A 27356-nucleotide genomic window follows, 5' to 3' on the forward strand; every position below is an offset into this window, starting at 1 on the left:
AAAGAAATTATAATTATTTATTACCTACATCCTATTGTTCCCACCTTGCCATCGGGATATAGGGATTTGGTCCCCGGCGCTCGCTAGTACAATTTCTACCACCTACGGATACGCGTCTCGGGTCACATTTCAATGGACATTTCTTTCGTGGTCGATACCTAGTGACGGAAATAGATTAATACTGTGTGAGATTGGTGCCATCACGGAAGCTGTAAGGAGATACCAGTACAAGGTAGGACTTTCCTTTAATTCTGGTGGCATCCTCAAATTCCCATTCCCGTTATTTTTCCCATATCGATCAATTTGCACCCGACACAGACGCTTAAAGTTTTTTTAAGAGCTATCGAAACAACTCCCATTGAAAATCCTAACTATGAGAACAGAGGTTGCAATTTTTCTATTCTATTGTCAGGTCATTTATGTTTTAATTCCTCTTACTTACAACATTATAAGCAGAAAACGTTGCTTATGCAATGATGGAGAAGAGGATTGAATCTGCAATGCCTGGGTGCTCTGAATATAAATCTAGCACAAGTGTGTACGATTCTCACTGACCCATTTTCAAATGTAGTTCTCTGTAAGTCATCATTCAATCTATTATCATATTACATATTACTTTTCCAAACAAGCATTACCTGTATTTCTGCACCACGGCTTTGGCCTTCTCCAGTTCCCCAGGACTGGCCAGCAGGTTGAGGGGATTGGTGATGGTCAGGAAGTGTTTGGCGCGCCCCCAGTAGGTCGCCTGGTCGAACTGCGGCTTGTCGATGTTAACGCTGAACCTCGCTGCCATCTTAAGTTACTTCTATAAAACAAACAATCTAAATACTTAATTATATATTATTTATTATTCATTAACGCACTCCGGGCTTTTACATAGGAAATTGACAATTTATGTACGTAAGTGTAACATAATACATCGATAATAGCATAACTAAATAATAATAATTTAAATTCTCGTGGCATTAAATATTTAACACCAGCAGACCCCACAGGACTTTCTCGGACATCTCTGACTTCTTTCTCCATTCACTACTGTATAACACAATATTCCTGTTAAAAAACTACATTACATCGACTTTAAATCGACTCTGTATCTGTGGTGGCTATCTCTAAGAAGCGTTGGAGCAACACACTCCCAAAATTTCAGTCAATCTTAAAATAATAATTATCAACCGGTAATAGTATCAAAATAGGAAAATCAAAGCAAATAAGACTAATAAGAATATTAAGTTAAATTCAACCTGCTCGAATTTTCGGACTTTGTATCACGTGATGCGAGCGAATTCCATATCGCTCATCGAGACACGTCACCCGGGAACATGAATTATCTGTATTGAAATCTCTCCGAAACGTGAACAGCGCTCGCAAACAGACTCTTCAGTGGGATTGCACTAATTTCGTTTTTAGTTTGCATACCGATCATTCCAGCAGGTCAGTATAAGCTCCAAAATTGCCAATTGCCAGTATATTTTTACCGCGTAAGGTTTATCTGACCTGACGTAGGGATAGATTGGCAATATTTTTAGCGTAATACCCTTTTTTGTGAGTACAAGCCGCCAGGGGCAGAGATATTGAGTTAAGTATTCCTCGAGCTTCCCCGACCTCTTCTTCTATTCAAACCAATCTCTAAACACTTCCTGGCACTAATAAGAACAAACTTTGAAACTTTCAGTGATATCGGTGAACAACTTTTGGAGATTTAAGATTTTGAACAAACGAACACTTGCATTTTTAATTATTGAAGACAATATTAGCGATTTCTAAACGAAAATCTGAAGCAGAAAAATCAGAAAAGGATACGGTCACATCTAGGACTCGAACCCAGGACCCTTGTCTTTACGGGACACCGCTCTACCACTGAGCTAATGGGATCCTATCCCCCTCGGTCACTTTTAACTGTATCATACTTCGAATAAGAACTACCAACATTGTCTTCATTTTATCACCGCACATTTTTATTGGCAACTATCTTTATGTATGATCGCAAGATTCAACCCGAACTAAATGCAATCTAGACAGCGTCTTTTTAGATAAACCTATCTTTTTTTCTTTTTTTTTTAATGTGCGACTACTATTGACTTTTCTGCAAGTCTAATATTGTCTTCAATAATTAAATATTACAATTTCAGGTTTTACTCAATAAAGTTATTCCGAAAAATAAATAAACTTACATTTTTATTTATATAGATAGATAGATTTGATTGTTCGGATAGTTTCCCACTTTAGTATTTTGACAAAAAATTTCAAATTCGCTCTACAGAGAAATAAACCTATTTAAAATATAGGTTCAAGGTTCATTCAATATGATGTGATAAAACCAAGAATACGTAATAAAAGCAAGCATTTTATCATGATATGCCATTCGCCTATTTTAAACATTTCAATTATGTGTACATATTCGAGTATAAACCAACATTAAAAAAAAATTAAATTATAGGTACCCCTTATATAAATCTATTGAAAATTAGTCATTGCCACTTGTTTGAAAGTTGGATAAATTTTCAAAAGGTGAGTTCTGGCATCATGAAATTTGTATTTTTTTTCTCTGAAATTTCTAGGTAATTACAAATATTTTCTGCTGGTAATTTCATTTCCATCATGCGGTATGGAGCTTTGAAATGTTCACACTCTCAAAAACTTGACAAGACGCCAAATTTTATGTTCCATAATTTTCAAATAATAAAAAGAATTCTTTGAATGTCCTATGTTGCCTGGTAATCAATTACGGTAGTGCCAAAAATTAGATTAGAGGTCTCAATTACATTTGATCACTTGCCATTGGGGGACTCATCAAATGGACTCTGTAATATCAATGAATGCAACCTTGTGGTATGATAATTTAAAGCGAATTATTCGCCAACTCTTATAAAATTATAGCTAGCATTGAACAAGTCATAAAGAAGATCTCTTACAAAAGAGTCTGCTAAAACTCTTGTAAATACTTTTAAGTGTCTAAACTGGAGTAGGTGCTGCAATACATCCGGATTAATGTTAAAAAAAAATTGATAGAATTGTTGGCCAGAGTAAACGGAATCAGATTGAGTTCAATAATTCGTTCTTTCTTTCAAAAGGGAGTGTTATACATAATTATACCCATAGACATCCAAATTGATCGACTAGCCCTTCAGGGAAAGGCAAAACAAACAAAGGAGGAGGCGTGACCGGCTCTTTTTCTGTAATTTATCAATAATAATATCATCAACTATATTAATAGTAACATCACTATTTAGTCTGCGAATTACTAGTCCTTTTTACAATGGCGGCCAAATTGCTGGCTTCATTATAAACTTAACCACAAATCCCAAATCAGGTGAACAAAAGTTCGGGATTGTTTCCAAAACTGAATTATTTGTTACACTATTTGGTTAGATACTTTTACAAATGTGTTATAATTTACCCACTTCACTCATTTTTAGCGTCACTACGCAACCTGATTTAAAGGCAGTTCGGTTTTTTAACAATGCTTACGAACATTCAGTGCAAACATACACTGCAAACTGTTGACTTACTTTAGCAAACTTTACTATTCTTCGCTGGGTCTGATTATTTAACACTCTTAAGCATTCAACGTTCGACTGATGTCCTAGATTATTAAAAGCATTCTCTAACCCTACTGAACCCTTCAGCTCGTAGAAATGGTTTTACCGGTACGATGAACGTCCAAAGTTTAAAACACATCTCCATTATGAAAGTTCTTGATATCGTGTTTGATTCACATTTTATGCTCATATTGACATGACGTGTAGTACTTAATTGAGAATGTTAAGATCCGTCCTACGCACTGCGAGGAATTTTAGAGACACCCTGGTTATCATAGTACTGCACACTGCAGTGGTTAGGAGGAGACTTGAGAGTGGATCGGTGGTTCGAAGCCCGCACCAGGTAAAGTATTCCCTCATTTTGGAGAAGATTTAAAAGAAATTTCTGAGATTTCTCTACCTGAGGGATTTCTTTACGAGCTACTGCCCGTGTCTCTATCCTACTGACTATATGAATCTCTATCCTATACGAAGTACACACTGCTTCACATTTCTTCAGACTGATTCGTGGATGGTTTAAAAATTCAGCTATCTTGGAGAGCATTAATTTATCTTCCCGTTAGTGATCTCCGTCACTGACAGCACAGAATGTTTTATCTCCCGGCCTGCAAGACTAACTTGCCAATGGTCATGCTGGTTTGGAGGACAATCTTGCTTTTGAACAGAATGAATTCAGATATAGTTAAACGTATTTAACATCAGTGAGGATTTTTGTTGTTTGTTTTTGGGGTGTTATGCCGTGTTGCGCTAACTCCTTCTTTAGCCGACGTTTCGGACAGCGTTGCAGTGTCCATCATCAGGGCAGATCCGGTAGATCCGAAGATGCCCTGATGATGGACACTGCAACGCTGTCCGAAACGTCGGCTAAAGAAGGAGTTAGCGCAACACGGCATAACACCCCAAAAACAAACAACAAAAATGCTTTTGGCCGTGAGAATCTAAAAACTTACATCAGTGAGGATGCTTTTAAACGGCAAACCTTGCTGCTGCTAGTAAAGTAGGAACCATTAGAAGCTTTAGTTACAATACTTCAGCGTTATATAATTTATATTTACGTTTCATAATACGTTATTTAATCAATCGTCCTTAGAATTGTTAAGCTAAAAAGTTGTCTATTACTTCGGAATTTATTTAACCTTGATACAGGCTTAGTCCTAATGAGGTTAATTTTTAAGAGAAAAATTATGATTTATGTAGGTACAAAGAAATAATAAAATTATTTACCAAAAATTTAAAATCTGCAGTGGTACACTAAATCTAACTTTTAAACCATAAACCATATTATATAACGTTATCAGTTATTTAATTTTACTTGCATTTTGGATCTAATTATGTAAAATACATATTTTGTATGGAACCTCACTGCCATAAATCAGTGTAGGAAACAGAACCCCTTTGTGGACTGCTGGCTTCGCTTCTTTGGACAATTTTTTTGTTAGTGCCAAGCGCGTTCAGTCCTCCGATAATGGAGTTTCCTGCCTTTTACCCTTCTTGCAATATCTCCATCTGTCGTAAACACACTTCTCAAATACACAAACCTGCTTCAAGTATTCATTATTCATAACTTTATTGCACACTGCTCTCGTACTCTCTCTTTCAAACAACATGACTCCGAAGTAAGATAAAAATTAGCTTACTTAATGCAAACAGACACGGTAGCTACATAACTTCTATTGACTCAACAACTCTTCAGTTGATAGAGACAAGCAACATTTCCTTTTTTTGTAAACAGAAAACAGAAATTTTCAAGTTGATTACTGAATATATGATTTGGGGATTCAAAAAATTAAATCAATTACTTACATAAGTTTTCAGAAAAACTATACTTAATATTGCTCTGTTTGATGTTTGATATGAAGAGTTATAATAACTAAAGAGTATAATATTATATGATACTAAGTAAGAATGTGAATGAAGCAATTAGTGTGACGGCTGTCCTCTCTAAGTTAGTTAGTTTAGACTTCCAATGATTATGAGAATTAAATAAAGCCATTCAAATTATAAACCATGAAGCCAGTAATGTATTACTATTATTGATAAGACCATTGTTGAAATACAATCAGATAAAAATATCATAAATAAACAAGATAAGGTGTAAAATTGTGTGATAGTGGCTAAGTAAATAAATAATCCGCATTGGACACTTTGAATGTGATAAATTTTGCATTACTAACTCATTACATAATTACATAGACCAGTTATAATAATTACATTAACCAAATTATTATTATTGTGATACTTTCGATTCTAAATTGTACTGTACAAAGGAATAGACATTCAAGGTTGAATTTAATTCATTCCAACGTGAAATTATTATTCAATAGAAAAAACGCTACGTTGAAACGTACGACTTATCAAAGAACTGTACCAAAACGCTTAAAAATAAAAATGATAACAATTTTCAGAACGATTGGTCGCGTCATGTTTTCAAAGTTTTCTCTTGAAAAACATTATAAATGTAACTTAAAATGCGTGGGAAATGTTGAAAATATTCAAATGGAACATTTTTAATACAAAAAGCAGTTAAAAACAGATAAATTCACTTACTTTAAGCTGTTTTACGATTGACTTCTAACGTTCAACAGGCTCCCAGCGCGCGCTGCGTTACTCAATATATTAGCTTCAATCAATGTGTTTTAGTTAGCGTATTATGTGTTTAAATAAATTACGTAATCAAATAAATGTTTAACAGCGGAGCAAACTGTTTATCTCTTGAAGAGTAATAACATTGAACTATTTGACACGGTAATGTCAGATCAAAAGCTAACGTCAGTGGTTGGTTTTAGCGAATACCGACCATATGAGCGTACGCCGGATCTGACAGGAAATAAAGGCAGCGAAGGCAGTGCGACAACGTAGAAAGCAAAACAAGAAACGTCACGTAGTTCGCAGGCTTGCCAATAGAGGGCGATGATAGCGTAGGAACCTTTATTTATTTTTAGAGAAATCTGCCTCTGTTCTACGGTTTGGTTCTGTTATTTTTTTATACAGGTTATTACTAGTTTTTTAATGTTTTATTTACAGATAACACAGCAATTTTACAAGTAAAAAAATGTAGTTAAAACATTTTTAAAAAACCTATATTGCAATCAACTTTTTAACTTCGTACAATTAAAAACATAATTGAGACATGTCTGTACTATAATAAGAATATCGCGAAAACGTACAAAGTTTCTTTGGAGTTTCAAATTTTGCAGAATACACAACGCAAATTAATGTGTAAGGTGAAAGAAGTCGTGGGACTCCCGACGAAGACATGGCACGATCAAGTTAGTGAATCAGATACTTGAGTCGGGCCAAGTCAAGAATTGGAATAACAGAAGAGTATTTGTGAGACGATGTATGAATGTGAATGAGGCACGAAGAGTGTGCCAAGACCTGCGGGGATACGACCTGATAGTAAATGAGTTATTTCATAGTATGCGTACCTGCTTAGATAATTATTAAAGAGAGTGATTAAATATAAGCTTTTTTACGGAAAAGTACATAAATTATTGATATGGGTAAAATTGTAACTAATATGGGTTTAGCATTTATGAATAGCTTTATCTACCTGTCTATAAACTTTTCTTTATTCTGATTGTGAAGTATTGAAAAAGCGTGAAAAACAATAATTTGTCATGATTTCGCGCGTCGTGTTATTCTAATATATTTTTTTAAATCCGTTGTGAAAGTATCTTACACAATAAAAGCTTTTTTCTGACTTTCGTCGTATTTTCTACGTATCTGTGAATTTTTTTTTACTAACGAACCATGTAATATGTAAATTACCATAATTTACATATTACATGAAGTTAATCTAAGAAAATTTAACAGTATAAGAAAAATATTAAAAAATCACAGCTGTGACAAAATAAGAAACAAAATCAATAAAAATAATGTCAAGTCCAGATAGGAACAAGGTTTTGATTTAGTTCACGAATTTTGCCACATTATCAATACAAAATATTAGTTGCTTAGTGATGACTGACAAAAATCATTAAGACTTACACCAAAAACATTAAGGTTCTAACTTGAGTTGACAATTTGTGAATGGTATCCATATTTTGTGGAGTGTTGATTGAAGAAAAGAAATTCATTACTTCAGAGTCTACGGGAAGGGATATTGAAAGGGATTAGTTGCAAAAAGTAAAAGTAATGTTGAAAATGCAGATGAAATCAAATTCTTCTTACGTTTTTCTAAATACTAAAGGTTTAATTTTAGTATCAGTAATCGCCTCTTTCTAGCCCTAACTTCCCAGCAATTCCCCTTAAGAATTAATGCAGCACGGATTCGATATAGGTAATTAATGTAAACATCATAGACCAAATAACGTATCCGAGTTTTAAGTCCTCTATAATTTATATAACTAGGTAAGTATTTTAGTATACAACAATTTTGTATTCAATTCGTTTGTTTTTTATAAGAAAGACTAACTTTTACAAGTTATGAATAACTTAAAAAGAAGCTACAAGCCAAAAATGTGCATATTCTTGGTTTACCTTATATCCTAGGTAATAGGCATTAACAAACTGAGTCTAGAAACGTTCGATTTCAAGCAAAAAAACGTTTTTTTTTAATTATTTTGTAAATAATTTTATAAGAAAGCAAAAAAGTTAATCAAGTGAAACTGTCACAGATAATCTTAGCCATAATACTGTATTTTTAAATGTTGTTTCCTTTACGCGATCATACATTTCTATTGAAAAAGTATTTTTTTTAGTAGTTTGCATTTATATTTTTTATTAAGTAATTTATTTTTTATTTGTATTCTACTCAAGCGAAGCGATAGGAAAACGTTCAATTTATCTAAAGCATATTTTTTGGTATTCATAATTTACACCAATTCGTTATAAAGATTAATCAAAATAGTGATTTGGAATTAAGCTTCGCCTTAACAATACTTGAAAACTCCCGCTGCCACCTTATGAGCGGGCATGTTTGTTCACTGTACGTTTTAATTATTATTACATTCATTTTACAATCTTACATGTTTATATAGTTTTTTTATATATCGAAAAATATGCATACGTAATATATTATATTTTTTACATAAAAAAAATACAATTATATTTTTTAACTAAGTGTTGATGTATAATATATGTTTCTTAATGTTAATTAATACCTCCCTAATTGAAAATAAATCATTAATAACTAACGAACATACGTGTACAGAATAACAGATACCTATGCGCCAATTATTGCAACAACAAAAACTTGCAGAAAAAATTAATATTATTTTTTTTACAGAAATTTTAAATAAAAATATACTTCCTGTATACATATATACACATTATTAATTTATTTTTGGGGTATGTAATATGGGTATTTTTATTCTGTTTTTGTTCCAAATCAGAAGTTAGCGACAAGTAATGCTACGTATATATATACGAGCCGAACTGAACCTCAACTTATGAAAGGAACTTGCAATTGCTTCGTTCCTTTCCCGTGATTCGTCGCTTGGTTCGCGTCTCGGTTCGCAAATGTATTCGTAACATTATGTAAATAATAAACGGGTACTTAAATAATATGTAGGTACCTACTTAACAAAGTCAACAAGCCTGCAAATAATAACAATAGTGATAAGTCTGTCCATCAATATTATATGACTAAAATATATATTGTTATTCTTATCTACACAAATACAAAACTTCTGATTTATTCATCACTTACATACATTAACGAGTCCTCATAAAATTATATTATCTACAAAATAAATTATAAGTTCTTGAAACAAACCTTTGTTTGACGCTTACAACTGAAAGTATATATTATCTCGTGATAAGTTAGTATTTATACTCTACTTATTATTAAATATTGGTTCAATTTATTAACACTTCATTTAAATTGGCTTTGAAAGTTTGTTGAAAACCACTCCGATTTGATGCTTATTTGCATTCAATTAATTTAAATTGAGAACACTTTGAAAGTTTGTTGAAAACCACTCCGATTTGATGCCTATTTGCATTCGATTAATTTAAATTGAGAAACTTTGAAAGTTTGTTGAAAACCACTCCGATTTGATGCTTATTTGCATTCAATTAATTTAAATTGAGAACACTTTGAAAGTTTGTTGAAAACCACTCCGATTTGATGCCTATTTGCATTCGATTAATTTAAATTGAGAAACTTTGAAAGTTTGTTGAAAACCACTCCGATTTGATGCCTATTTACATTAGATCAATTTGATAATTTTAAACACGTCAAAATAATTTTCGGAAATTTAACAGCCTCTTATCCGCTGTCCGTAGATTTAACTTGTGATGTGTTTCTGTTTACTAAGTGAGCTAGTGTAAATCTGTTGTTTAGAATAGATTGTCACAAGAGAGGTCTAAATAACTCTGTTAATTACTCCTACACTATCACCACGAGACATCGAGATATTTGGCAAAGTTCTCAACAATGTTGTTTTTCTCTTATTTTATATATTGTTTTTGTTTTCCTTGCGTATTATTTAAATCTGCCTATTTTTTTGGCAGAGCCGGATTAGTGCATGTGAAGAGTATCAAAATGCAAAAAATAATAATACGTGCTTTCGTGAAACTTTTTTCTTACATTCCTCTTAGGCTGGAACCATTCATTGTATAACCAACACCTCTGCCCTAGGTCGCCCCAAGTGTTCGCTACGTTTGATGACTTGGAAGGGCTGCATGGCAGACCGGATGGGGAGAGACAGGTTTAGGGCGACCTTTTGAATTCTCTAGCAGGACTCTCACAGAACATCGCCTTGCACAGCAGTGGGAAGGATGGATTCATGGAATGGATTCAAGGATGGATGGTTATGCCTAAGATGCACTCCTGGATACACAGACCCGCAGATTCTTACTTACCCCTCGTACCTTTTTCCTTCCCAGAACTAATTCCCATTCCTTTCCTAAAAAGACCCTCCACACAGCATCCCCGAAGATGACATAGGCCCTGAGGGGAATCATTTTCGACTGTCTGCCTATGTGAAATGACACAAAACTTCTCTATAAAATGCTTATTATTATTATTGTCTACCAACACAAAGCATTTGGATATAAAGTCATTAAAAGTGATGAAACAAAAACAAGGTTAAATAGGTTACATAGGTAGGTAACTATTAAACCGAGTTTTTATTTCCTCACTTTTAATGACTCTATATGACTTTTTAAAGGTATGTTGAATTTTCATTTTGATGAAAAGTTTTTTTTTCTATGGAACCCGTGTAAAATGATGTGTGTAATCCAGAGAAAAAATCTTTTCATGAGTGAAAAGCCATTTACACATCTGCAAATATCGGAAATCCTGTCCTGTCTGCGGGTAATCATTAGCATTATTTTTTTGCGACTCGGAAATGAATCTGCGTATTTTTTCTAGCTTTCCCAGTCATAACTTCCCACGCCTCGCCCCACGTGTAAGATCATGTGTTTACGTAAAAATAGGAAAATGATAATATTTCCGTGTGGGAGGGAGTAAACACAAAAGCTCATCACTCATCCGACTGGGGGCGCGGCCGCACAAAAAATCTGGCAAATATGCGACTCATTTGTGACAATTTTAGCACTCACGTGTTACTGAAGATGTTTTTAGGACGATCTAATAAAATGATTTCAAAACTTTTAAAAATCTTGTTGTTCCGAATATCTGATAAAAGTTGAGTGATCACGATAAAAACATTGACATTTCTAAAATATTATGTAGGTAGGTACCTACCTACCTAGTACCAACATAAACACTATTAATTTTTTTTTAAATAATAATAATATTTGGCTAATTTATATACAGCCGTTTTCGTGAGAAATCACCTCAAGGGCGCCGTACAAATTTATTTCTTAAATAGTTAATACTAGAACTACTGACTTAAAACTATTTACTTAGGTCTGAGACTTATATCTAGAGACTTACGACTAAGGCCTATAACTACTATCTTAATAAAATATACATATATTTACATATGTAGAAACTTATAACTAAAATTAATGCTACAAGCTCCAGAAGGAGGAAGTTCTATTATATTAGGGTGTGTTTAAATTTTTTTTTTATTATTAGTTGGAAATAAATCTTAAATGAATGAATGAAAGTAATCGTCGATCTTTAATGCATTTAAATGATTCATCTGCCAACAATTAAACCGATTGAAATGTGATTAGGTACCGCATAAAAGTTACAACCCTTCACTCTGTCTGGAGCCAGTGAGACTATGGCATCATCTCCAATGGGGTATTTTATAAGGCTGAAAGAACCGAGGAGGGGAATGAGATGGAGAGGAGGAAGGTTGAGAAATACTCGGCTATTCGAATCTAATCACCAAACAACGGTAAAGCTATTTCAAGTAAACGCAACGTTTTGATTCTGAATGGTGGTTAGAGGTACCGAGGCGATACGACGAGTCTCAATTCTGAATAGCGAGGTACTTGCCAACCTTCATCTTTCCCATATCCTTCCCTCCCACACCCACTACATTCCTACCCCATTTGGGAATGTCATAGTCGATATGTACATAAAAACTTTTACTTTTATGAAATTCAAGAAACGTTGGCTGAATAAGGGGAAGCGCAACGCGGCATAATACCCCGAAAACAAATCACTATTAATGATAAATTGTTTGGGAAGCACTGCTCCACTATTTCAGAGACAGAGTGTCGTCAAACAACACTGGTACAATATAATATATTCAGATATTTGGGATGAGTGCCGATCTGATAATAATAATGATTTCGGGTTACATACAGGGTTGTGCAATGCATGTAATACATATTGGCATAACATACCTATAATAAATCATTTAAAAAAATGAAGAATTCAAATAAATCAAAATAAATCTGCAGTTGAATTTGCACTATCAAATCAAGAAAATTAGGTGGGAAAATAAGTGATTAAGTTGTGTAAAAATATATAATATATAGATAATCAATCTTTCTGTGGGGTTTATTTCAATTATTTCTGATGAACGTATTACTAAAATTTCAAAGTTTTTTTAGAGAGATCCCTCGGGAAGTTACTAATTCATCGTCTAGAAAAATAAAATCTGGTGATTATCGCTAATTTTGTAGTTAAAAACATTTCATAAAATTTTCAAACAGTTTTACATTAAATATTTTAATATTTAGGTCCTGTTTTCACTTATCTTACATATAAATAAAAAAAAATCCGTAGGGATCCCTCTTGAACATTTGAAATTTTAGAAATACGTTCATCAGAAAATAATTGAAATGTGAGCGTCGAGCAAACCCCAGTTATTAGGGCAGCTAAATGCGCAGCCAAGTGGGGCAGTAGGTAGCACCCAAAATTACTATCCTCCTTATATTAGCTTATGTAAATACTTGACATTTCATTTTAGTATTTTACGTATATCTGCGTAAATACATAAGTTACCATCAATAATTGACTGAATAATTGGGATTTCTATAGTTTAAAAGCCCATAAGACAAAAAAACGCGTGGGGTCGTCGGAAGACCCACTTGGTTACAGACGTTTTGTTTGGCATCTTGGCGATCTATCTACTACATTCGTATTTATAACTGTGTCACCTATCTGCCTCGCTCTGTACTGACAGTCAACCACACAACTTATTTAAACATTTCACCGGGACGCCCAATAAACTTGGCGCAACCCTAGCTATATGAGTTGATTCTAAATATGAATATGTCTTACCTTCCTGCTTACCTGCTCGTGTAACATAATTACATGTAATATTGGATGTGGATTGGCAATGTTGACACACTTGCGGTTGGGAGAATTTTTCAGGCGGTTAGCTGTAACGTCATATGATAACGTTTCGTGATCCTAGTATATTATTATACTCTGTGAAATTGATCTGAGCAATTCTCGACATTACGGCAGATAAATCATCAATAGTACCAGCTACCCAGATGATCCATGGACTTAATAATCTTATTGTATACTATGAGAAGGAAAGGAAGATCTGGTAAAGGAAAAGGGTATGAGGTTTGAGTAGGAGTCTGGAAGTAAGTGTGTCCTGTAGTAACGATGAATTCGGTGACCGGATAACTCATCAATATGATAATTCATCACATCTTTAAAAAGTTATATAAAGTCATGGAAAGTGATGAAACAAAAACTTTATTAACTGGATAAAGTAGGTTAGGTTAGGTTAGGTTTAATTTTTTTTTTCATCGTTTCTTATGACTTTATATCACTTTTTAAAAGTGTGTTGAATTGTCACTGTGTTGAGTTATCATTGAACCGATGAATTCATCCCTCCCACTGCAAGTCGAGAGCGGCTGGTGGGTAGACGCATCCGCTACCAAGACCTGGACAAGTCTAACCCCATGAATCCGAGTATCCTTGCTAAGTCACAAAACGTTTCGAACCACTTGGGGTGACCTATTGCAGAGGTGTCGGTTGATTATAATAATGGTTAGTACTGGCTGAAGAAACCCTCCGAGGTAAGGGAGATTTTTTCTCTTGTTTTGAAGATCATCTTAACAAAATTTCATCAATCTAGAAATAAAACTGAAGATTTTCATTAAAAACAAACCCAAGGATAATACATATCTATGTAGTAGATATAGGTGATGAATTTTGAAAAAATATATCTATGGAGTGTTAGTCACGGAATAGATAAAGTAAGTACCTACGTTTTATTTATTTTTACATTACGCAGTACTTACATTCTTCGGGCAATCTTTGGTCATAGTTCTTGAAGTCGATTTGAATCCACCAGATATTATATCAAGTTATTATTTACATTCATTACCATATGTTTTACCTTCTGTTATACAAGACCCGAGTGGTGTTAGTATCATTGTTTGTTTTACTTTACCAGAGGATTTGTCGCAACCTGTTGTACAGGGTGCTGTAAATCATTTATACTTCATTGCCGTTAAAACGTGTATATTATTAAAATCCTAAAAAATACTTAAGGCCCCGTAGTTAGCGGTCAAAGATGGTTTGAAAGGCAGATATGAAAATACGAATGTTAAAATAAAACGATAATAACTAAACGAAATGGTGAATTTATTTAATAAAACACGATTCGTTTGAAATAGAGCAAAAATCTTTAGAAATATGCTTTAGTTTCATTTAAATAAACACTGTGAACTTTTTCATAACTATAACATATTAAATAATAGAACAAAACATGTTTTTCGGAGCTTACTTTGCAACTTTTTAATTAATTTATTTATTAATTTAAAAAATAGTTTTTTCTACATAAAAAAACATAATCTGCACATCTCATTAGGACCCTCCTATGTCAAGATGTGTTACTTTAGAGGGAATTTCATATAATTAACGTTTCTGTATAACAAATGTATAGATATTATCTTCAAAAATACCTCTTCTTGGAACTTTAAAATTCAAAGAGTTAAAGAGAGATATGTTATAAATCGATAGAAATTGGGAATGCGGGGGCTTAATTAGGAAGCTCCGTAGGAAGCGAAGATGATTCAAAAAGAAGAGAAGATGTTTTGAAAGCGAGATATGTAAATACGATTGTTAGAGGGAGCGCGCTAATATGAAAATACGATAATAATTAAGCGAAAATTGTGACTCGTTTAAAATTAGCAAGAATCTATCGGCAAATTCCTAAGTTGCATTTAAAAATAAACGGCGGATTTTGTCATACCTATAACATGTTAAATAAGAGAACAAAATGTATTTTATTAACTTGACAAGGGAACTTCATGTAATTAACGTTTCGGCTCTATAAATACAACTTCAAAACAACATATATTTTTTTATTCAAACGAAATATGTTTTAAAACGGTTGACATTAGGAATACGGGGACTTAATTTGATGTATTCCGACCAAGTATCTCAATTGCCGGAGGCCAGGGGGATTATGGAATCATCGCTGTGAGTAATGTAGTGGAGATGAAGGAACGGGAGAAAGAAAGGAGACAGGAAAGCAAAAATCAGAAAAACCTCAGGAGTTATTTTTGCATATATTATGTAAATAGTATCTATATTCTATATAAATAGATAGGTATCGGTAACTGAAAATGCTTAATTGAGTAAACATATTTTGTTTGTTCGTATTTGCAATAATGCTCGGGAACGATTACAAGTAGCGTAACTTGTAACCCACCCTCACAAAGCATTTGAAAATTAGTACTGCGAGAATAAAAATTTAAAAAATATTCGGAATTTTTTTTTCTGTAGTTAACCAATCGGTTCTTTCTTAGTAAATTTCATGGCCCCAACACTCACCGTGAGAGAGATATTATTGCTTATGCTAAAGAAGTAAATAAAATCATTGGATAGTCTAGTTTATTATGTTAATTAATGAATCTGCCTACACATCAACCTGTAGATATAGGACTGGGCACTTGTGTGCTAGCCACAGGAGTTGCATTACAGCCTGAGGTGTGGTGAATTAGACTCCATAAGACGTAGATACCGGAGAGAAGCAGGCAGTTGCTGTCCAACATTTACACCTTCAACACGTTCATCTTGTGAAGTAATTAGTGCTGGATCAATCAGCCAAAGACCACCCACTCCTGGACACGTGAGTTATGTACACTCATGATTTTAATCTTTCAAGTGGGGTTCAACTATAATTAACACCTCTGGTCTATTTGGTGCTTAAATCTAATCTGTATAAAGAAATAATGCCACTTAAAATTTATATAAAACATATATTTTATTTATAATACTTTTCAGTGTTGTTGTCTTAGAATCATGTCACTAATCAATCATCCTATTTTTGGACGTGGGGTTCATCTAAAATTAATATTTCTGGTCTATTTGGTGCTTACGTAAAGAACAAATCCCAATTCAAAGTTCATTCTTAGGAAAAATTTTAAAAGCACGTTTTTTTATCAAATACATATATACTGTTGCAATTTATCTTTATTTACTCCAATCTTTGTATTTGTTACTATTTGGTTGTTCACGCTGTTCCACGTAAGGAATGAACATTAGTCAATATTTAAATAAATGTAATCAATAATGGTTACGTAATTACAATAATCTTTGAAAATGACGCATACATCTTTTGTGAAAAACACTTAAATAGATTAGTCAAATGGTTATGAGACCAAACTATTTAAATGGTTTGCCTTAAAAATATTATAACTAAATTAAATATATATTTATATAAACACATGTCGCTAATTTCCAAATTGCTACTTTTCTGTCTTCAGTGATGATTAACAGGGAAAATTGAGTTGTACAGAATATTGTTCTCGTTGGTTTCTCTAAAATGGCAGATTTTCAATCGTTGGTGATGTGGGCACCTACCCATGCATCGTCACTTTTTGTTAAATTTCATAAATAAGCATCATCAGGCTCTGAGAAGTTTTAGTTTCATTTCATCGTTTTAACTATGACTTTTTTTAGGTCCACGTTGACTTATTTTTAATAATCAGGGAAACATATCAAAAACCACCAGTGCGGGCGCGTTTAATTGAACAAAAATAACAAGTATTCATCAGCTTAGACCACGTTGATCAAATGTAGGAATTTTGTCTTTGAAACTTTCATCATAATTTATTAAACTTACTGGTTGAATCAGAATTTCGCGACCATTTTGGTTTGCAAATGGTTTATGTCCAACTACAAAAGTATTGATTTTTTGAAAATGTCATGAATTTCTCCATTAGTAAGATTAGTAAACAAGGCGGTCATTTTCCACACATCGTATTTGTTTAACAGTTGGCATCTTGGACCATTTCTTTGTTACTGAAAGGACGATATCGAACTTCTAACATTACTAAATCAGCATTTCGTAAACTGTCTTGGGAGGTCACCCATCCTATATTCCTGTTCTTCCTCCATCATAATTCATTTGATCCATTCGACAATCTATTTTCAATTCAACTTCAATATATTTTTCGCCTTCAAATAAAGGATTTAATTTGCAGTGGCATTGAACTATCCGATCAATGAGATTGAATAACCTATCGGTTTATTCGATACAAAGCTCATTTTTTGTAAAACACAAAGATTTTAATCATACACTGAAAAGTACAGTATACAAGTGTTTTGATTCAGCTTTAATCCATACCAGAAACAATGCACATCAAAATGTATTCAAATAATGATTTTGGGTCGACGAACAAAAGAAAATACAGGCCCTAAATCTATATACACAACTTAGCGCCATACGTGTCTCTTCGATGGAATCATCCTTCTGTATTGAGCTGCATGTATTAGAATTCTAGACATCGTTTTGGTGTGTATTTTTCGATTTTTTTATATCTGTAAACAAGCCTTTGTTGGTCATACAGAATGCGGTGCAGGCAATACACCTGTTTAAACTGTTTTCATAAAAGCGAGGTGATAAATCAAGAATTTTAGAAATGTTTGCTTGATTGAGCACAGAAGACGGTCTTTTAACTTCAAATTTATAATTTTTTCTGAGAATTGTTTTACAATTATTGCTTTAATATACATACGTATTACATTACTACATCTACCACTCTCAATATGTTGCTAGTCCGATAAATGTTAAGTAACTACCATAAACTTTTTAATATTTAAAAAAATCAGCCAAAACTCGAAAAGCAGCCGACCGATATCGCTAAAATTTGCAAAGTTTTGTTCTTATTAGTGCCAGGAGTTTTTAGTAAGTGGTTTGAATGATAGGAGATGTCAGAGACGCCCGAGGAATACTTATCGCAATATCTTTGCACCGGAATTTCACATTCATACATAATCTCATACATAACTAACCATCACCGTTTCCCCGCAGGGGTAGGCAGAGAGGATGGACCGCCAAACAATTTCTTGTCTTGGCGTACACTCCTTGCCCCATTCACATTCATACATACTCTTCTATTATTCTGACTCTTGACATGGCCCGACTCAAGTATCTCATTCAATTGGTCGTGCCATGTCTTCCTCGGGCGTCCCCGACTTCTGCTATCATTCACATTTGCATTGTATATTCTTCTTACACTCCTTTCTTCGCTTATTCGCTCTATATGCCCAAACCATATATGTGTCCCTTTCTTGATCTTACTCATTACGCATACATCAGCCTTGCACTCTTTGCGGATCTCCACATTCCTCACACGATCATACATGGCTTTACCACACATACGCCTCAGGGAACTCATTTCAACAGCATTCAATCTACTTTCATACTTTCTTTGCCAGTTCCATGCCTCACTTCCATACATTGTGGACTGCTAACTCATACATACTCTTCTATTATACTGACTCTTGACATGGCCTGACTCAAGCATCTGATTCACTTGGTCATGCCATGTCTTCGTCGGATAATAGATAATATTCTTCTAATTTTGATTTCTAGAACTGGTTCATTGTGTAAATGTTCATAAAATATTGTCATCCGATAGACTTTTCTCGCAATATTTTACAACAGCACATTTTTTCATAATCATCATTTCAATATTTGTCGTTTTAGAACTGCTCACAGAGGTATAAAGAAAATTAAGAACTATCAGCTTTTCACTTTTTACATGGAAATAAAAACATGTTTATTCAACAGCATCTCATCATTTCTTTGCATGGTATCGTGAATCATACATGTTTTTTTCTTTAAAGGATGCTTTGCCTTCTTCTTTGGCCTCACTCCGCCTTGGCTATTTTGATTGTACGCATCTTTGGCAACACTATTTGGTGGCATTTTCCCTTTTGGCTGCCCAATGCCCATTCTTATATCAGCTTTGCCAGTCTTTTTTACAAAATGACCTGAAGCATAACGCAACACGTAACATTTATAGTAGATACAATCACAGTTTTAGCGCTAAGTATTTCCTAAAATAGAAAACTGGCTTGCGTTGATCAAATTTTAAGTTAATTGTTTCAAAAGTAATCACGTCGTTAATGTCCGACATTTGCGTTCATTTACTTATGTGCTAAGCTTTGGGTTTTCAGGCTATATTTGCATTATTTCCCTTCTATTATATTATATTACCTATTAGATTCCTTGCTGCGTGACCTACCTCTTCTTGTTCTCAGTTCTGTCATTTGATTTCTTACATTTTTTAATTCTCCCAATTTGTTTTGGCCATTTCAGTTCGGCTGTGGACGGTTCGAGATTGCAAAACTGCCGACTATGTGTAGAGGTTGCAGTAAAGCCGACAACTTATTTTTATAAAAATGGTATCGTCAGAAGACTGAAGACCACTAAAACATAGAAGACATTATTTATGAATGGACCAGAGCAGCAGAAATGACCACCAGAGATACAAGGGAATTCAACATTTCGTTCATGTCCCATCTTCATGTTTCTATTATATTTGGGTGTAATGAACGGGGGCAGAGAAGGCCAGCCTCTTGTGGCCCCTTGTTAGGCGATGTTGGTTTGTGACCGTCACTAACGGGCAGTGTTACGTTAGATTTGCCTGTTTTGGCGTTCGCAAAATGAACTCGCTTTAACTGTTCTCTAATTCTTCTCTGCTCCCTTGTGTATTTGTTTATCTACATCAAACCAGATACAACACCATCTTCTATAATTTTCCACAACTTGTTAGTATTTAAGAATGTAAGAAGTTACCTGCTTGTTACGTACTTTTACGGAAATTTCACCCACTATTTGCCGAGCTTATACATTTTTCAAAAATTATTATAGGTATAATGTATTTTAAAAACAATTTAAAATATAAGAAAATTCCAACTCAGAATTCAGTAAATAAATCCTACGATAATAATAAAATGGCGATTGTAGTCCAAAATTGTACCGACTCAAATAATAATTTCAATCGACCAAGACTAATTTTCAAATTTGTTTAAGATTAAACATCGTGATTATTTTATCACCATACAGAGGCTATGAGCCTTTGTTTCTTACATGCTTTTGTGTTTTCTGGTAAACGATAAGCATAAAAATATTCTACATTTTCAGATCAATTTCAAATACATGGATGATCCATTGCTAATTGCGTAATTTTTGTCGTGTTGTACTTTGTTTTGTTTCTTTCTCTCTCCTTTTCTATCCCCTGTAATTGTAATCGAGCATTATCTATTTTTACCAATGTATTAGTGTGCAAATACCTTCTTCTAAATTCCTACCTTGGCTCTGTGCTAATGTGTATACCCCAATGTGTTTCCTTTTTTGTTTCTTCTTGTTTGCTCTACTTATCCTCCCTTTTTCTATTTGTGTACTGTTTTTTATGTGAAACTTATAATTTTGGTATCGAAATACCAATGTAAAATTGTACCTTTTAACCTATCTATATATTGTAAGTTTCTCTCGTCATACAATGAGTTTTGTAACTCTTCGGGATTGCTAGTGCAAGAAATAAAAATAATAATAAAAAAAAATCAAAATTCTTCTACTAAGAGTCGAACTTAATTTGTTTTCCTTCTGATTAATTTTCTGCAAAATAATGTATGATATCTTCGACTATTAGAGCAGAGTCAGTGACTGCAGAAACAGTCTTAGACCAATGTGATAATATTTGTTATTTGTGAATTGAGATTTACGAAGATGCAAAACCTGGGTTCTAAGAACTTGGCAGCCAACGGACTTAAAGCATCGAGTCGACCCTAAAAATTGGGGTTCCTTGACATCCAATGACCAAGTTTTAAGCCAGACCAACTGCACACAGTCTTCAGTCACATGCAAATTGGTAGCAACGGTGATTTTACACAAATCAGCTTAAAATGAGGAGGTCAAAGCTTGCCGCAGATGATAAAAAGATAATCATACTGATGGTTTTTCAACGTGATGAGCAACAGATATCTGATACGGACAGCATACAAACTCAGCTGCTGAGGATTCGACAAGGATCATGTAGTCCAAACAAAAACGACTATAAAAAAAGAGATTGGATAATTGGGTTCGATAACGAGTTCTCATTTTTTTTAAATATATTTATTTGTTTTATAAAAACTGATAATAAACCATATTTTTACTGGATGACTAATTAAAAACCTCCATCTCATTAAAAACCGTTACGGGATGCATTAATCACAACTATAACACTAATCAAAATGTCAATTTATTTGATTGTTTTATTTCAAAATATCTAGAAGTTGTCATAAATATTTTGAAATAAACCAATGCCTTATAATTTTTACCAGGTCCCAAGGGCGTATATAGCGGGAGGTATAATGCAACAATATTATTTGCATCATCACTTTTATCAATGTGAATTAAGTAAGTAGTTGTAAGTAGAGGTCTCAAAAATACCTTTCCAATTTCCCCTCCCCTTTCTCCTTTACTCTCCTCCCCACAGGGTCGAACCACCCCCCCCATGTTTCGCTTAAATTTATTAACATTATACATCTATAAAATTTTGTTTGAGTTTTTTATAAATTTTAATAACTGATTGCAATAAAAAAAATTACAACGCAAGTGTTTTAATCATTCATTTTCCCCCACCAAGTTATATTGAAGTATGACCAGATTTTCGAGAAAGATCCGACCTTTATAAAAAAGCTTTACATAAATACAATACCGTTGGAACAATATAATAAGTGACTAACTTGTTATTATTTTTAATGATAAACTAATGTTTAAGAGACAAGGTATTTTTTATCAATAGCACAAAGAAACACCAACATAAATTGAAAAAATCTTCCGATGAAAAATATATACATGTTGCCGAAGGGAATTGAACCAGCAGCCTTTAGCCTTCTCGGCGGCATGTTTTTTTTTTCGGAAGATTTTTTCAATTTAGAAAGGTGTTTCAGGCTAATAATTCAAATTTATTTATTTATTTATTAAGCGTTCGTAGGGCTTTTACAGACATAATACGGTTAAAATAACGCAGAAATTTAATACCTAAGTATATAAAATAAATATGATTTGATCATTAGATACAATAAATCGATCAACTACATTTTGCACCTCCAGAGTCTTACTAACTATGCTTGGTCTATAATGGTTTACATTTCACCAAATGAAGCAGTTCCATTTGTAGCATAATTAAACCACTCACATTTGATGTCATAAAATGTATTAAAGCGAACTTAATTTGAATATTGTTATCATTATTGTTATATCTACGGCATCTGAGTGTTTCCCAAATTTTGGATTCGTCTCATAGGCGCGTAGTACTGTGAAGTACTACGCGCCTGAAGTTATTGGAATTTTTTATTCTGTAAATATGCATTTAAAATATAAGTAAATAAAAGTTGCAGAAAAATTGCTATAATAGTATGGTAGGTAATGTCTTGTAACTTTCCTGCCAGATGAAACGATATAAAATTAAGCAACTCATGGGTATTCAATGACGAATTAATAATTTTAAACAAACACATTAAATCGACAATAATTCTTCGTTCGGATAATTGTTATAAATTTAATGAATAAAGAAGGTAGCCGTAATCTAAACATACTTTGGGAATACCTATTCTAAAATTTACAAGTCTTAAGAATTTATTTTGGATTCTTTCAATAGTGTGTGAATGAATTTCATAATTTGGAGACAAAACTGTGGAATTATACTCGATATGACTCCTTACTAGTGACATAATACAATGTTTTGAAAATCCTTACATAATCTTAAAATAAAGCCGGACATTTTCAAAGCTTTGTTGGATATGATTTCAATATGCTTTATCAAATTGATTTCCGAGACAGAAAATAACGATATTTCACTAATTGAATAATAAAAAATATAGGATAAAACTTCATAATTTTCTTAACACCATTTAAAGAGTTTGGACAAGTTATATGAAAATATATGGCAATCATTGACATGTCATGTCTTGAATAATTTTAGATCATCTGAAAGCATTGGGACATGTTCATCATCGAAAACAAGAGCAAATAAGATCGGTTCTAAATGTTACCCTTGTGGAACGCCACTCGCAGCAATGAATGTATATGATGTTATGCCATCAATTTTAACAGCCAGTACTCTGTTCAATAAATAACTTTTTAACCATTGATATAGTGATCCATCTATACCGAGTTTATACAGTAATAAATCATGATTCATTTTGTCGAACGTCTTACTGAAATCAGTATTAATAGAATCAACCCGATGTTTACTAGACATTGACTCGGATAAATAATTTTGATATACGAGTATTGACAATTCAGTAAGAGTAGATTTTACGGCAGTAAAATCATGTTGTTTAGGAGAATAATTTACTTGTATCTAAGACAAATTTTCAGAGAGTTTTTTTTTACTTTTTAAAGAAAACCAAACTTTTTCATTAAGGAGAATACAGAAAAATAGTGAACCATAAATATATATTTTTTTCAAATTTAAATGATTATTTAATTAATTAACGTAAAATGTTTTTTTTTCTGACTAATCACACTAGGTACCTACCTGTATATTTTCGGAAACCTGACAACTCAGGACTGTGGTAATTCATATACTTCAACACACTCTTAAAAATTGATATAAAGTCATGAAAAGTTATGAAAAAACTAGTTTATGCTAGGAGAGTTCTTTAACACTTTTAATGAATTTATATCACTTGTGTTGAATTGCCACTATCCTGAGTTGTCATTGGACCATATTTTCCAAATAACACCAATAGAATGAAAAAGAGCACATTGTGAGGCTGAAAATAACTGGACATGGAAGAAGATGCAGTAGAGGAAGGTTGGGAAGTATCTGGCTATTCAGATATTGTCACCAAACTTGGTTAAATCTATTTCAAGCAATGTTTAAACATGGAAATAAATAGGACAAATGATCTTCAAAGTATTACATTTGCTTTTGTTTCGTTTCTTTCCCATAAGTTGAGGTTCAGTTTGGCAGTTCGGCTCGCGGATGTATACGTAGCATAAGAGATTCGCTTTTAATCTTTTACTCATAATCGAAAACAGATTTAAGTGTGAGTATATTTAAATACTAAATAGTTACTATATTATATTATACTAAATTAGTTAATCGTTAATTCATAATTTTTGCATGTGACTCATTCATGACAGCATTCATTTGTGTTATTCGTCATCATTGACTAGTTACAACTCGAGAAACGATTGTTATTACCCATCAAACCTTTTCCTTTATTCCCCAATATGTACTTCCACATAATTAAAGAAATAGATAATTCTCAATATTATCGCCAGGTAAACATGCATCGAATGAACAATGACCAACCGCATTTATCACTATTTGACTTTCACCCAAACATTTACCACCATGTCACTCAGAATACAATTATTACTGATAACCGTATTACAATCATTAGATAAATATTGAAACATTATTTGTATAAAGCGACGGACTTTAAACTAGAAACATTGATTTCTGACTCGTATATATAGAGTTCAAATCAATGTTTGAAATGAGTATTAATGTGGTGTTTTAAGTGAGAACATCCTTGTAAGATGTTCTCAACGCTTCTAAATTAGTGATAGTTAAAATTATCCAGTTTTAGTTTTAAATTCAGTGGTTCAAAGACAAAGTGACAAATGGCAAAATCTTCAAAGTTGTGTTGTGTTAAGTAGTAAGTCTAAGGGGACTTTTTTAAACTTGTCTCCTTTTTCATACTGCTTTTCATAATCAACTTCTTCTTTCTTCTGTCACCATACATCTGTAAACTGTTTTCTATTGATCTAAAAAAATACCATATTTTTTTCAATAGTTACGAAGTAAATAGATATCGTATATTTTTGGTATATTATACTAATTTTTATTAATATAAAATCAGTATAATGTATTTTTGTTGCGCCTATATTACCTAAGCTTTATATCGTTTTATCAGATTATTAAATTTATCTCTGCTAATTCCTACCCAGTTTCAACGATACCTAGGTACCTACCCACCTTTGTCGTTTTTTTTTTCTTTTTTATCAAACATTTGAATGGTAATTCAAGAAATATTTTTGCATCTTTTAATTATTTTTGTACGGAATAATATCCATGATTGAAATGATGCCATATGCGAACTGAAAATATTAGATAATATAGAAATTTCAGATGGAAATACCATATTTCCTTACTCCAGAGCTCTCACTACCATTCAATCTAACTTCTCCGGGTAATCTGGGTGAACGCAACCATTTTTAACACGCAACGTCATTTCGAACTATAACGACAATCAATAATTTATTATAATTTTGTATGCTAATTGGTTAGTATCAATTTTATAATAATTCCTTTTGAGAATAAGCCGCCCTTACAAAGTTTGGGAAAAAGTGAAACCGGTATGCAACATTATCTTCAGTATATTATATAATTCTAAATGTTACGTTAAACCATTTTATATTTATTTTTTAGGAAAGTGTATTTATATAGATATGTGAATATATCTACCTATGCAGGATGTAACAGCACGTACCAAAAAAATTTTAACCAGCGATATATTTTTTTTAAATAATAATAAAATATATGTTTCTATCACTTACCGCCACTGATTACACTGCAATGCGCGCGACGAGATCACGTGATGTGCGTTCTCTCTCCCTTGTTACCGCGCTGCAGGAACGAGACGGAGTACACATCACGTGACCCGCTTGGCTGAATCCAACTACTCAGTTGCGGCGTGTGATGGATTTTTTGTTGTTGTTTTTAATTGAAAAAATTTCATCCGACATTAAAATGACATTTACATTTTTTACTCCAAATATACTCAAAAATCGCTGATTAAAATCATTCGGTGCGTGCTATTACATTCATATATTTAATGACTTTTGGGTATTAAATAATTTATTAGAGTTGTCTCGTTAAGATAACGTGGCCAGTGCAGTGTTAAGTAGTGCGCCTCGGACGGATCGACTTCGACTCTTGTGACCATACACATCCGCAGGGGTGCCCTGCTTTCTACTCCATTGGCCAAAGTCTTCGTTATAAAATACAAAGTGCATCGAACAAGTGAAAAAATATTATTCACATTACTTATACAATTTTAAGGCATAAATTATAAAACGAAGTTTATTAATTTTGTCAATAGATGGCAGTTGTAAAATAATATTATTAATTTAATGCAATGTTTTTATTTATTTCAACAGATGTCACTCTTCACCGGGGTTTACTTGCCGACATATCATTTTAATTCGTTAACATTCATACATCATTTCACACATACTATTTAACATTACCCTGTATTCAATTTAGGTGGCGGGTGTGGGTACCGCCGCCCGGGAGCCATCTATTGGATAACTAACACCTCTGAAATAGGTGACTCCAAATGGTTCGCTAAGTCTAGTAACTTAGGAAGGATGCCTTGTTCATTTGGTGATGTTTGTCTATATCTTGGCAGCGGTTGCGTTCGCCCAACAAATGCGTGGCGGGCCGGATTGGAAGAGTAAACGAGGGAGACCTTTGACTCTCCAGCTGGAGTATCTCGACCCATCGCCTTGTACAGCAGTGGGAGGGATGGATTCTTACGTCCGTCACTCTTGGATGCACTGATACCCATATTCCTTCCTACCCTTCATTCCCTACTCCTCCCCAAAATTTCTTATCCTTCTTGTCCTTAAAAGGACCCTCCACACAGCATCCCCTAATACAACATAGGTGTTGAGAGAAATTACTTTCATTGAAAGTTGTGTTATATTAAGTAGTAAGTCTAAGGGGACGTTTTTTTACTTGTCTCTTTTTTCATACTGCTTTTCATAATCAACTTCTACCTTCTTCTATCACCATACATCTCTAAATTGTTTTCTTTTGATCTGAAAACATTTCACCATGTTTTTTTTCAATAGTTATTTTAATATTTTAAGGTGTTAAGTACTACGAAGTAATATTATAGACAACTCTAATGGTGCTAATGTAAAAAAAAACCCTGATGAAGTATTTGATATCTTCAACCAATCACATTTCGGGTCATGAGTCATTGAGTAGTTATTTCTATTACGGGTTTAATATACCCACTATTCAAGTAGATATGTTTTTTAATCTATTAAAAAAATATATTTATATACAATTGCGTTTATTTTAACCTCACCTAACCTAACCTAACCTAATCTAAGAAACTAATTAATAAAGCCATCTTAGATTGATGTTAAAAGTTTTGACATTTCAATAGTACCAACTGCTTCCAACTGTTCTATGTCAACCCCAATTGACGTATGAGGT

At 33.2% G+C, this 27356-nt stretch overlaps 1 protein-coding gene and 1 long non-coding RNA gene across 2 annotated transcripts in view; one reads left to right on the forward strand and one right to left on the reverse strand.

The window, feature by feature from the left end:
• Positions 1-9774, reverse strand: part of Sfxn1-3 (Sideroflexin-1-3) — a 28075-nt gene extending 18301 nt beyond the window's left edge. The window contains exons 1-2 of the mRNA XM_089646656.1: positions 9262-9774; positions 636-805 (exon numbers count right to left, since the gene is read on the reverse strand). Of these exons, the coding sequence (XP_089502782.1) occupies positions 636-793 (158 nt within the window). The 5' untranslated portion in view covers positions 794-805; positions 9262-9774. The remainder of the gene's footprint in view (positions 1-635; positions 806-9261) is intronic.
• Positions 9775-15821: 6047 nt separating this feature from the next.
• LOC149411430 (uncharacterized) lies at positions 15822-20711 on the forward strand. The gene is made up of 2 exons (XR_016304804.1): positions 15822-15958; positions 19439-20711. It is a non-coding gene; the product is annotated as an uncharacterized LOC149411430 (long non-coding RNA).
• Positions 20712-27356: the final 6645 nt, after the last annotated feature.

Source organism: Hesperophylax consimilis, chromosome 25, assembly GCF_061612785.1.
Source record: "Hesperophylax consimilis isolate HC1 chromosome 25, BYU_Hcon_1.0, whole genome shotgun sequence".
NCBI lineage: Eukaryota > Metazoa > Arthropoda > Insecta > Trichoptera > Limnephilidae > Hesperophylax > Hesperophylax consimilis.